Source organism: Chionomys nivalis, chromosome 26 (genome assembly GCF_950005125.1).
Source record: "Chionomys nivalis chromosome 26, mChiNiv1.1, whole genome shotgun sequence".
NCBI lineage: Eukaryota > Metazoa > Chordata > Mammalia > Rodentia > Cricetidae > Chionomys > Chionomys nivalis.
This window is the reverse complement of record NC_080111.1, coordinates 554,052-567,737: the sequence shown is the minus strand read 5'-3', so window position 1 is coordinate 567,737 and position 13,686 is coordinate 554,052. Positions and strand designations below refer to the sequence as shown.

Sequence of the window (13,686 nt, the reverse complement as noted above, 5' to 3'; positions counted from 1 at the left end):
TTTTTTATTTTTATTTTTTTGCTCTTCTCCCCTAAACAGTACAATATAACAACTATTTGCATAGCATTTACAGTATATCAGCTATTATAAGAAACCTAGAGACAAGTATACAAGGGGACGCATGTAGGTTATAAGTAAATGCTAAATGTCACTTTACATAAGGGACATAGTGAGGATATGAGTGTAGTGATACTTTGTGTTTTAACAAATAAAGCTTGCCTGAAGATCAGAGTGCAGAGTCAAGCCTCTAGAGGCCAGGCAGTGGTGGCTCACACCTTTACTCCCAGTATTTGGGATTAAAGTGCCGCACCTTTAATCCCAGCACTAGGGAGGTGGAGATAGGAGTGATGTGTTTAGGCAGAGAAAGGATTATAAGGCGGGAGAAGACAGAGCTCAGTGCAGTCTGGAGATGCAGTCTGAGGACGCAGTCTGAGGACAGGATCACACTTTTGGTTTGAGGATTCGATAGAGGTAAAAGGTCTCTCTAGTGGCCGGCTGCTCTGCTTCTCTGATCTCTCAGCTTTCACCCCCTGATATCTGATGCCATGTTTTTATTAAAAGCAATTATATTTCATGCTATATATGGGTATCCAGTCTATCCTGAATCAATACATCTGTACTTTGTCTACAACATAGCTTGAGAAGGGAATGTGATCATTGGCTTTGTCATCAGAAATCTGTATCCAGCTGGGTAGGGTAGCATAGGCCTGTGACCCCAGCATTTGGGAAAGTGAGGCAGAGAAACCGCACTTTAAGGCCAGACTGGGCTGCACAATCAGATACTGTCTCAAAAGGAAAGAAAACTGTATCCTATAATCAAAATCCCCTGAGCCTTCAGACTGGGGAGTCTGCAATCTCTCAGGCTCATCCCCATCTCTGGGTCCTGTCTATAAGAGAGTCACAGCTACCACTTCCCCACTCCTCCCCTCGAGGAAGGGCTCCTGTTCTTGCCAAGAGCAATTTCACTCTTCAGCCCCCTTCCCCTGAGCAGGTCTGGAAAGGAGAAACAGAACTGAAAACAATCAGAACCATTATCCCCAACACCAGCGACTATCAACCAAGCCAGAAAAGCCACAAACTGGTCTTCCCGGTTCCAGAGCTTTTCCACTCACGAGTTTCCGGCTTTGCTTTAGGAGATGGTGATATCCTGGTCCAGAGCGAGGACCAACCAGCGGGTCTCCCACTCCCAATTAAAGAACGCAAAAGTTCAAAGATCCAGAGGGACATGGACAGCCCCAGGACCTCAGGCTGCAGCAGTCCCACAGGTGACCCAAGTGAGAGAGCACTGCCAGAAAAACCAGGTAATCATTCTGGGGTGCGTGGAAACCGTACCCCATTCTTTTCTGTGGCTCCTGTCTAGATTCCCCACCAAAAGGGGAAATGGTGGTATTCCCAGTTGTATTGGTGAAATTAATGCTCAGCCGTCCCCCTAAAGAGTCTGACTTGTTTGGAGAGTTGGCTGCATCAGTATACACCAGCGACCTGTTGCCTCCTTCCGGCAGTCACACGTGATGATGTGGCTCCCTGAACTCCTGTGCCGCACACACCTGGGTTCAGTAGACATACTTAACATTGCTGCAGCCAGAACTTCCCTGGGCACAGGATCCTGTGGACCTGGCAGCAGATAAAGCTTCCAGAGGGAAATCATCCTCCAGGCCAGGGCGGACCTGAGGCCTGTTCCCGGGAGGGAAAAGATGCTGCCTTCCTATTGTAGGGTGAGGCAGGGCAAACCATGTCCTCTGTGACTGAGCCCCACATAGACACAGGCAGTCAAGGAGTGACCAAGATCAAATGCAGCACCGCAAGACAGTGCAGGGGCAGCGGGGACAGGGCTTACTTAGAACAAGACAGTGCAGGATGCAAATGTTGCTAAGAGTCTGAATTACCCTAAAAATCTCAAGAGGAGCCATCCTGGAAACTGACAGTCTGTCATCAAAGAGATGCAGCTGAGAGACTGAAGAGTCAGCTCAGGGATTAAGAGCATTTGTGCTTTCAGGGGATTCCTGGCCTGTTCCCAGCACCCAAGTGTCTGTAACCCCATTTCCACGGGATCTGGAACCCTCTCCTGGCCTCCTCAGGCACCAGGCATGCACGTAGCATATATGGATACATGTAAGCAAAACACTCATGCACATAAAATAAAACCAATAAATAATAAATCTTAATCTGTTTTTTTTTTAAATGCAGCCCACGCTCCTCAGAGCCATCCCTCCTCCCGCAGAGCTTTGGGCCATGTCCTCCTCTGGGGAGCACCACATGAAGGAGTTAGCCATGTGGAAGGAAGAAGGAACAACTCTCACTAGGGAACAGGGCTGAGAGCCGCAGGGAAACAACAGCTAGACTCCTATCCTTTCGTGATACTTAGAAACTGGCTATTTAAATCAGCTGCTCTCTCCCTGCCCCATCTGTCTCTCCTACCTCTCATTCTGTCCCCAAAGCACGTGAGGTTGAATTCTCGGAAGCATGAATTAAATATGTAAGTCAATAACTCCGTTCTGTGTTTTCAGTTTCTCTGTTTAGGGTTGAGGTCGTCACAATCAAACCCCTTCTTTCCCTCTCCTCCTTTCCCCACAAATGCTGTTGAGCCTTTTTTTTTTCTCAGTTTTATCCCCTTATCCATGATACAAATGGCCTAAGCTTAACTACTGTCCCTGCTTCACCAAGGGCCACCCTGGAGGTCAATAGCCCCAGAAAAATTACAGCGGACACAAACACACCTAGTCTTGGAGATTCTCATAAAGGGAGAATGTTATTAGACCAGAATAACACAGCCATAACTGAGACAAGGAATCCCAAGTGTATACGCTGGGTGTGTGTGCATGTGTGTGAGTGTTCGTATGGCCACGAATCTCAGAGTGTGTGACGGTATATGTATGCTAATCTGTCCATTTCAGTACATGTGTGTGTTGTGTGCATGATGCATGCCTATATGTGTCTAAGCATACGACAGTGCATGTCTGAGGTGCATTCAAGCCTGCAACAGAGTGCGTGTTTCAGTGCATTGTGCCCTTGTTGGAATGTGACATGCGTATAAGCTTGCATGCCTGCATGTATATGGCTGTGCGTATGTACATTTGTCTTTTGGGAGTTTGCACATGTATGCACATGCGTTTGTACCTTTATGCACATTTATATGCTTGCAAGTGAATTATGCATTTGCCCCTCAGCATCCACTCCAGCTGGAGGCCTGACTTACTGCTGCCCCTTTGCCTTAGAAGCAGGAAAAGTAAGAGTAATATGATATGAACTATATTTAGCCTTTGTCCCTGGTTTCTGTCACAGACCTAAAAACCCATGGAATTTCCAGATAGAAGTTTCTTCTTGTTCATGAGGAAACCTCTCTGAAAATGATGAAGTTTACACTAAGGGGTCACATATGCTCAGAGAGGATACAGAAGCTCCCAGACCCTGCCCTGTGCACCTCATCATCTGGCTGTTGGGCTCCTTCTAACACATTAGTAAACCTAGGGCCTTCTGTGAGTGTCTAAGAAAGTATCAATTTCAAGGAGGGAATCATGGAAGCCCCACTCATAACTGGTGAGTTAGAAGCACAGGCCACAAATGGGGGCTTGCAGTCCACAGTTAAAATGGGGAGAGCCTTGTGAATCTAAGCCTGGAACCTGAGGAATCTGGTGATTACTCCAGGTAGCAGTAGCAGCAATGGCCAGAAGTACAGGAAGCTCCACTGTTGTCTGCTAGAGGATTGCTTGGTGAGAGGGTCACAGTCTTTTTCTGTGCTGGGACAGAGGAGAAACGTACATTTTCCTTTCATAGTAAATTTACATAAACCTTGAGTCTTTGCAAGTGACCAAGGGACAGATGGCTTCTCTGTGCAGCCTGGGCTGCAATTCCTGTGTAGTCCCAGAGCTCAGTCCTAGCCTGTGATCACACATGTGCAATGCCACACAAAAGCATCTACGGAGAGGAAAAGCAAAAGCAAGAATCACCAAATCCTGTACCCAGGCTACGCTCAACTGGAGAGTGCCCTCCTGGCCTAGCCCTGCTACCTCCATCCAGACTCTGCATGCTGTGGTGTGGCTCGTGGGAGCCCCTTTATCTCCACCTCATCCTGGCCCCCAGAAGACAGGGCCTAGACAATAAGCCCGCTGTGCCGAGTGCCTCGGTGAGCCCTGGCAACCGGAGAACACACAAGCATCTCCAGTCACAGCCCACCTGGGCTTAGAGCAGCAAAGCCAGGCTCGGCCTCCCTCACCTGCACTAGGGCTAATGCTGTTTGCATGTATGTTTATTTTCAAGAAAACTCCAGAGATCCCACACTGGGACACTTCTTGCTGAGTACGGATGGTGAAAACTCCCGCCAGTCTCTCGTGAGGCGCACAGGAGCAGAGGTGCTCCCACTAGGACAAGGTAAGATAGCACACACTCCAGGGAAGGCTTGTGTTCAGAGGGGAATGTTTTACCTTCGGTTTCCAAAGGCTCCCAGTGGCAGCAGAGGCATCGTTAAAAGCAGCAGACAAGAAGCAGCCAGCTTCTCCCACTCCCTGACACAGAGGTTCCTCTGTGGTCCAGACACAATAACCCTATGTTCAAGGAACAAGTTCCCTCTTGCCGGAACATCTGGAGACAGGAGTTGCAGAGGGATGGCTTGGGAGGACTCTAGTATACCCATGCTGGTGCCTTGATCAGGATGATAAAGCCCTTTTGGTATTTGCCCAAACGAAACACGGCCTCTTCTCTTCTTTCCAACCACGTTCCCGAGGTGGAGTGGTTAATTGGTAATCCAATCAGGCATCCTCGTTATGTGTGTTTGTTCACCGCTGTGAGTCACCTGGCTCCTGACAGACAGCAGGGCAGTTTCCAAAACCCCTTTTGGCACAGCAACCTTTTGGAAAAGAGACGCTGGCTCTGGGCAATAGCCATTTTGCAAAGGAAAAAAAAAAGAAATAAGTCAGAGGGTGATGAGTGTTAAGCCTCCCCAGAAACCATCAGGATGGGCTTGCATGGGCTGTGCAGCCAGCAGGCCCCTTGATGAAGGAGATTAAAAGCTGCACGCATGGGTGAATTACGTCACAACTATCTTAATGAGCAGGTCCTGGATTCAGGGCCAGATTTCCATGGCCCTAGCTTGTCCTCTGTGTAGCCTGGTGATGTTTTCTGTGTTCATGGTTGCTCACCCAAAATGACAAGACACACACAACACACACAGATGCACACATGGCGTGGGGGAGGGCAGAGAGCCATCCCCCTGACTGCATCTCATAGCCTGTGTCTGTTGCTGCAAGTTCCACTCATTGTGGGGATTTCTGGGAAGTGTGATGCATTTGCTTCTGAACTCAGCACCCGAGAACTCCCATCAGCATTTGGGTTATCCCAGAAGATGACTTTTTAAATATCTTGGGTCTGAGTCTGTTGGAGCAGGAGTGAGGCAGTTGGGACAGCTGGTGTAACAGCAGGGAAGCAAAGGGGACTTTCACCTGCCTCACATTTGTCCAGAAGAAATAGTTTCTCTTTGGACAATTCAAAAGCAACCAGGAGAGACAGAAATGTTTTTGTTTTTTGTTGTTGTTGTTGTTTTGTTTTTTGTTTTATCGAGACAGGGTTTCACTGTAGTTTTAGAGCCTGTCCTGGAACTCGCTCTTGTAGACCAGGCTGGCCTCAAACTCACAGAGATCCGCCTGCCTCTGCCTCCCGAGTGCTGGGATTAAAGTTATGCGTCACCACCGCCCGGCTCAAGACAGAAACGTTGAAGCATTATGTTGGCTGTGGCCACAGGAGTTATGATGCATCAGACACTTCAGTATCCCCAGTTCCCATCACGGTCCCTAACACAAGAAGCAAAATCACAGCAACTGTTCGCTGAAAAAGAGTTCGGGGACTGAAATGGACTTGGGATAGAGTGTTTGATTGGCACGCACAGAGTACCGAGTTTGAGTCCCAGCAAATCCCAATTTCAGAGCTAGAAGGAAAAATAAAACTTAGGCTAAATAAATGGAGACTTGCCTGTATCTTCTCCTAGTCCTAAGGACAACACACTCAATCCGCTTGCTTCTCAAATTCAAAAGCATCCATTGTGCTCTTGCTGAATGAATCAGTTAGGCAGTCTTTCTCCATCTTTTCCTTAGTGTGCTTGGTTGACCTTCAGTCTTAAAGATAACTAGATGGTGCTTCAAAAGGAGAAAAGATATCTATTATTTTTCTTCTTGATTTTTCGAGATAGGGTTTCTCTGTGTAGTCCTGGCTGTTCTGGAACTCTCTCTGTAGACCAGGCTGGCCTCAGACTCACAGAGATCCACCTGCCTCTGCCTCCCAAGTACTGGCATTAAAGTTGTGCGTCACTACCGCCCAGCATGAGGAAATATCTTAAACTCACATCCTCCTACAATGATCCAAAGAACAGGTCTACCTTTCTAAGAGATTTCATTAATTGAAGCACTTTTTTTGAGGCTGTACTGATTTTATTTTATGGGTTTCGGATGTTGCCTGCATCCGTGTCTGTGCACCAGGTGCATGCAGTGCCCTCAGAGGCCAAAAGAGGGCGTCACATCCTCTGGAACTGGAGTTTCAGATGGCCGTGTGCTGAGAGTTGAGCCCTGGTCTTCTGGGAGAGCAGTCGGTGTTCTTAACTGCTGAACCATCTCTCTAGCCCCTGAAGGGTATTTTTGTTGTTATTCCGAGTTGTTTGTGGATCTGGGGGGGGGGTGTTGATCTTTAGATCTTTGATTTGATCTGACAAAGAGTATATTGAAAGTCCTTTCCCCTTTGCAAAAGACTTGTTCTACCACAAGAGACTCTGAAAACCCAGCTTTGTTCAGATGCTCAGATCCATCTTTTAAACTTTATTTTACTTACTTATTTTAATTTTGGTGCTAGGAATGGAATCCGGGGCCTCCCACACACGAGGCAAGAGATCCACTATTGACTATACCCTAGAGGCAATGTCCCACCTCCCTCTCAGTATCGCCTCCCACACATTCCCGCCTGCCCTCCAGTGACCCCTCCATCATCCCTTGATGGCCCGAATGTTCAGTTTCTGGACTTTTCTCTCCAGGCACTTTCCTGAGTCACCCCCCAAATATTTAGACAAGCTCTAAGTTCATCCTTTCTAGGACATTTCCCTGAATAATTTCACCTCTCTCCGTACAACCACCTAGATGCAACCTCGCGGCTTTCCTCTCTCTTAGTCCTACCTTTGTGATTTTGGATTGTTCTGCATCTGTTTTCAGTTTGGCTCGCTAATATATGAGTCCCAGGGAAACCTCCTCTCTATCCTGTGTCCAAGAAATGCGTGTTGATTGACTGAATATCCCAGGTGCCACACAGGAAAGTTCTTGGGGGAACACAGTTGGGTTTTTTTAATATTAAAAAAAAAAATCTTCAGAGGAAATATGATACCTCTGATGTTCCCGAAACTGTAAGGCTCTGTCAACAAGCATTTGGGAATAAATTCTTAGGCAATTAGATCATGATAGTTTGCTTTCAGACAGCAGAGAGAGATGAATATAACCTTTAAAAGGAGGAGAAGGGGAAAGATGTCAAGACTAGAGCTGTAATTTGGCTCACTCGCTCATGTTGGGCTATATTGCGACACTCCCAGAATTCAAAGGTTTAGGAAAGGAAAAGCTGGCTTGGAAGCGTCTAAGTCAAACATTGGTTACGCTCTCTGGATTGCTTATCCCTGATACAAATCCTCAAATATTCTTCTTGTCCCGCCGCCAGCAGCATGCATTTCCTCTCCAGAGTTCTTCTCTTCACTGGTTTCACACTGAGAGATATCCAAAGACGTCTGTGCCAAGAATTCAAGTTGGAACCTCAGGTTCCATACAGACTTCAATTCCTAATCCTTTCAGAGTTCTTAACTAGCATTCAGCCTTGCCCTAAATGGAGTTTCAGCCCAAAGTGAGTTTTCCGCTTGCTTGTTTGTTTGTTTTACTCTTGCTGTTTTGTTTTGTTGTCTAATTGCAGCCTTCCCCCTGCGATCTTTCCTGGTGTAGTGGTTTTAACGCATGTCTACAAATTACTTGACATATCTCGCCTCAAAAGGATATAATGGCTCATGCCTTATACTGATATGGACTGAAGTAAGGTGTACGGCTTTGGAAACAGAGTCTGGTCTTAGCCCACTGTCTGGTGCTGTCTTAGTTAGAGGTTGTTGTTGTTGTTGTTGTTGTGTTTTGTGTAGGGTTTCATGTGCATGTGTTTTGTTGTGTTTTGGGGTTGTTGTTGTTGGAGGGGGGTTGTTGTTTGTTTCTGTGAAGAGCCACCATGACCACAGCAACTCTTATAAAGAAAGCATTTCATCGAAGTGGCTCACTTACAGTTTCAGAGGTTCAGTCCGTTATTACCATGGCAGAGAACATGGTGGCATGTGAGCAGACATGATGTTGGAGGAGTAGCCGAGAGTCCTACATCTTGCAGGAAATCGACTGAGATACTTGGCAGTATCTGAGCATAGGAGACCTCAAAGCCCATCCCACAGTGGCACACTTCCTCCAACAAGGCCACACCCACTCCAACAAAGCCACACCTCTTAACTGTGCCACTCCTTCTGAGACTATGAGGGTCAATTATATCCAAACTGCCACATTCCACTCCTGGCCCCCATATGCTTGTAATAATATCATAATGCAAAAATGCACATAATGACACAGAATACACATTACCATTCCAAAACGCAGGGAGAAGGAAGCGTAGCGAGGAAATACTGGACCAAAGCAGAACTGAAAAAACAGGCCAATTACATTCAAACTACCACGGTTTCCATAACAGAATACGTGAGACTGAGTGATCTGAAAAGAACAGAGACTTCTTTTGATCCATTGTTCTGGAGACTGAGGAATCCCGGAGCACAGCATCAGCATCTGCCTGATGGGGGTAAGGGGAAGCTTAGGATGAAGGAAAAGTCAAAGGGATGCAAGTTAGTACACTTGAGTCCTAAGAACTCACTCCTACAGTGACTGACGCACACTCAGGAGCTTGAGAATACCCTTCATCGCCTCAGAAATTAGCCCACCCCAGGGGAGTAAAGCCCAAACACCTCTGATGTTCTGGCTGCTCTTCAGTTCCATGGCACAGGGTGGGGATCAAGTTGCAGTGTGAATAGGAGGACATTTTGTAGATGTTTTTGTTGTTAGTTTGGTTTGGTCTGTGTCACTCTGGCTGGTTTGGGACTCACAATGTCTTCCTGCCTCCGTCTCCAAGAGGTTAGTTCCAGGCTAGGCCTTTAGATTACCAAACTCCTCCCTGACATTTTGACTGAACCCTAATGATGACTGTACCAGAATCCCACTTTTCTGTTGCTCCTAAATTCCTACCCCAAATTTGTGAAAGATAAGTAAGCTTTATTGTTTTAACACACTAGGTTGAGGATAATTCATGTTGCAATAACAGATAACTCATTTTCTCTATTGAACCCTGGGTCAGGCAAGGGCCTTTCTGTGTTGGAGGATATGGGTCTGAGCATGGTTTCCCTTGAGGGCTTAACTCTTAGCAGCTGTAGCCATAAAGACGGTGCCTAGACATTTAAGGAATGCCTTCCAGTAAGTCTGTGTGAGGAAAAAGAAAGACCCCTGAAGTCAATGCCCACAGTCTTGGGTCTTATGACCCAATCTACTGGCTATGACTTTGGTGATCATGAATAAATAATTTCACTCCTTTGGACCTCAGCTTCTTCCTGTGGAAAAAAAGAAAGTTGGTTTGGTGTCCAATCTTCTTAGCACATGTCCCATGGTACACCAGTGCCCAAGAAGCTTATGAATAGCCTCGAAAGGGGAAGGGTTTGAGGGCAAATGTATTTGGGGACTACTAGAGTTAAGCAGAGTCCTGATGGAGCAGCATTGCCTCCTTAGAGATACAGAGCTATGCCTTTTCCCAAATTTGACTGATCACTGAACATTCTTTGTTTTTTAGCAAAATGTTGCATGGGTCTAAACCTTTCTTTTGGAGCATGCTTTGGAAAATGCCTACTGATGGATTCTAAGGTACCTCCCAGCTCCAGCAGCATTTGTTTCTACATAAGCCTCTTCCCCAGGAGGCTTCCTCAGTGGGAACAATTCTGCCCTCTAAGCTTGAAACAGGATCTCAGCATTCACTAGACTCTGTCCGTTCTTGCTTTCCTTCTCCAAACCTCAGTTCTGAATCATACAGCCCACAGTACATCCACCACTGGGTGGGAAGAAGAAAAGGAAAGCAAAAAGAAAGAGTCCCATGTGGTAATAATTCACATTGTTCTCTTGCCCAATCAGTGTTTGGTAATAACCCATCAGAAAGAATGCTGGCAGATGTTATCAGTTCTGTTGATCCCAGATCGAAAGTTTGAATAAAGGAAAGTCTGGCTAGGTGTGGTTGTGGGACACCCCACCTTCCTGTACAGTAGACTCTAGGAGACTAAAAACTACACTTCCCAGGTAACATTTGCAGTAGAAGCTAGAAGGCTAAAAACTACATTTCCCAGGTAATATTGCAGCTCGGGGATTGAATGAAAAGTGTGCTCTGCCAGTTAGCTTTGCTTGCATGAGTTTTGGAGGGCAGAAGTGAGGCAGAGACATATAAGTTTGGGGCTACTTATGTTGGCACCAAACTCATGAAGACAACATGCTAGAAGGCACTGTCTTAGTTAGGGTTTTATTGCTATGAAGAGACATCATGACCATGGCAACTCTCATAAAGAAAAACATTTCATTGGGTTTGGCTTATAGTTCAGAGGTTTAGTCCATGGTCATCATGGCGGGAAGCGTGACTGTGTTCAGGCAGACACGGCGCTGAAGAGTTAGCTGAGAGTTCTATATCTGGATCCACAGGCAGCAGGAAGAGAGAGAGAGCCACGGGGGGGGGGGCTGGCTTGAGCTTCTGAAACCTTAAACCCTCCCCCCAGTGACACACTTCCTCCAACAAGGCTGCACCTCCAATAATATCACAATAATATCACTCCCTGTGTCTATGGGGGTCATTTTCTTTCAAACCACACAGGCAGTTTCAACCGGTTTACAGCCCTGTTTCTTCCATGACTACCTGGGTAGTTTCTGCCCTACACTTAATCCTGGCTGATAAGCAATCCTTATAGTGGCTGCTGGGGATTCCCATCAGCCTTAGCACTGGACTCAACCGGGTCTGTCTCATGCTTCAGAAGGGACAGCTTGACCCAGTTTTCAAAGGGAAGCCAGGTTCTTTGCTGTCACCATGAAGAAAGCAGTAAGACCTCCACAACCAGCACTGACCACGTCTTGATGGCCAGCACCAAAAGTTCCTCAAGATGTTCAGGGTTCTCCTGACTTTCCTCCTCCTCCTCCTCCTCTTCCTCCTCCTCCTCCTCCTCCTCTTCTTCTTCTTCTTCTTTCTCCTCCTCTTCCTCTTCTTCCTCTTCCTTTTCTCCTCCCCCTCCTCTTCCTCCTCCTCCTCCTCCTCCTCCTCCTCCTCCTCTTCTTCTTCTTCTTCTTCTTCTCTTCCTCTTCTTCCTCTTCTTCCTCTTCTTTTTCCTTTCTCCTCCTCCTTCTCCTCCTCCTCCTCCTCCTCCTCCTCCTCCTCCTCCTCTTCTTCTTCTTCTTCTTCTTCTTCTTCTTCTTCTTCTTCTTCTTCTTCTTCTTCTTCTTTTCTTCTTCCTTTCTCCTGTTCTTCTCCTTTGACAGGGTTTCACTACCTACAAAGCAGGCCTGGAACATCCAATCCTTCTGCCTCAGCTTCCTGAGAGCTGGGATTATAGGCCTGAGCCACCACACCTGACTGTTTTCTCTCCTTTGATAAAGGCCTCTTGAGGTTCCTATGAAAGATGGCATCATCACCCCTCTATGGTCACTCCCCAAAGAAGAAAAAGGTCAAAGAGAAATTTAAAAAAAAAAAAAGTTTTTCCTCTGAACCTGCTAGCATTTTTATTACTATTGTTTAAGAGGTTCACTGTTTAGTCCAAACTGGTCCCAAACTCTCAGTAGCCCTCCCATGGGCTGGGATCACAGTGTACACCACCAGACCAGGCACAGAAATTCCTTCTTTGAAGAAAAAGCACACAAAAAGCTAAGGCATACTTAATAAATATAAAGCCACCTTGTCACACAACTCACCTTCTTCCTCTGGGACATGCTTGCCACCTCCGCCTTTCCCACTTTCCTTGCTCCCTTCCCAGGGCTGTGGACCCAGCACTGTGGCTCCTGTGTAGGTACCTCACAATAGAGGTGAAAAACAGATTCACCAGCGACTTTGTCTACCACAAGACAGGGGAGATAAGGCTGTAATCGAGGCCCAAGCAACATGACTCAGACTCAGGACTGCTCAAGGGGTCACTAACTCTAGCCTAGGAGACTAGGAAGGGCTGTTATGGAGGATTCCCATTTGCACAGGCCTTGGCGACATAGGTAGAAGAGAGGAAAGAGAGAACGGGGAGAAAGATGTGCTGCTGGAGACTTGCATGAACAGACGTAAAGAGAGGGAGAGAAGCAGAGAGCATGTGGCCCAGTATGAGTGGGCTGAGGACCAGGCCCCACAGGGTGCTGGGGCCTGCAGCAGGCCAGGGCCAGACCAAGGGAGGCCCGTGTGTCAGGCTAGAGCTGAAATGCCCCCTTTCAGACAACAAGGAATTGCAGGTTGTTGAGGAGGGATGTCATGATGCAACCCAACATGTGTGTGCTGACCTTCACGAGAGGACAGTAGAGAAGAGGGGGATGGCTCCAGCCGCCCCTCATTCAGACTATAGCTGATGACAGAAAACTCGGGAGATACAGAAAACCCCTCAGGGCAGCTGCTGCATGCTGGAGTTGAAACCAGGGCAACCAGAGACAAGTCGGTTGGTAGAGTGTCCACAAAATTGACTACAATTACCCTGTTTTTCCTTCCAGTTAAGAAATTACCAATGTGGGGTGGGGGCGCTGTATGTCTGGTATATTGTAATTAAGATAAAACAACAACAAAGGCCCTGGAGCCCGCATACGCATCGTGCCCCCCCCCCAGCAGCACCCACAGGGTCATGGTTCCCATGACTCCCTCATTTCTAGTCCCGTTCCCACCAGTTTAAGAAAAAGCAGCCGTGTGTTTCCTGGAAAGGCGGCATGGTTGGGGGTTTTGCCGGTAGAGAAATGCTTAGGCTTCCTAGCAGTGTGCTTTGGTAGCAATAAAGCATCTAAGGAAAATCCTGTGAGATTTCCTGGGAGCCAGGAGACAAAGGGAGTGAGTAGGTGCACGATGGAAAGTATGTGTGTAAAACCCTTCACCCTCCCACCCCCAACTCTCAGGGAGGTTTCGCTTTCAGGACTGTTCTAGCCCCCTTTTCCCTTTCAACCACTGGACCGTTCAATTCTAGGAGGGAAAATCAACATTCATTATGCAATTTATCTCTCTCCTTTTAATCCAGAGTGTCTGTCTCCACAGTCCCTACTCAATAATTAATGTTTGTTCTCATTTTCCATTCTCCAAAGCATCTATTCTTGAACTGAAGGCTCAACAATTAACACTAATTATGGCTTTTTCTCCCTCCACCGTTGGCTCTCTGGATTCCAGGTTGCTTTCTCAGCCTGGGTTCTGGGCGTGCCTGGGATGGCTTGTGTGTGCACAACACACACACACACACACACACACACGAGGCTGCACCACTGCAGCTGCGCAGATCCTTACTGCCCATTCTTTGGCAAACTCTAGTATACTTAGTATCAGTAATAGATTAATGAAGCAAAATGGATTTTAAAAGGGGAAGTACCTGTATTTGATTGAATAATTCACCTGGAAATAGGTCTCATCCAGTTTAAA

General features: G+C 46.9%; 1 protein-coding gene across 1 annotated transcript in view; it reads left to right on the top strand.

Moving 5' to 3' along the window:
* Kiaa2012 (KIAA2012 ortholog) overlaps positions 1–13,686 on the top strand; it is a 102,205-nt gene that overhangs the window by 36,757 nt on the left and 51,762 nt on the right. Inside the window, exons 12-13 of the mRNA XM_057758296.1 lie at positions 1,134–1,301; positions 4,258–4,368. Of these exons, the coding sequence (XP_057614279.1) occupies positions 1,134–1,301; positions 4,258–4,368 (279 nt within the window). The remainder of the gene's footprint in view (positions 1–1,133; positions 1,302–4,257; positions 4,369–13,686) is intronic.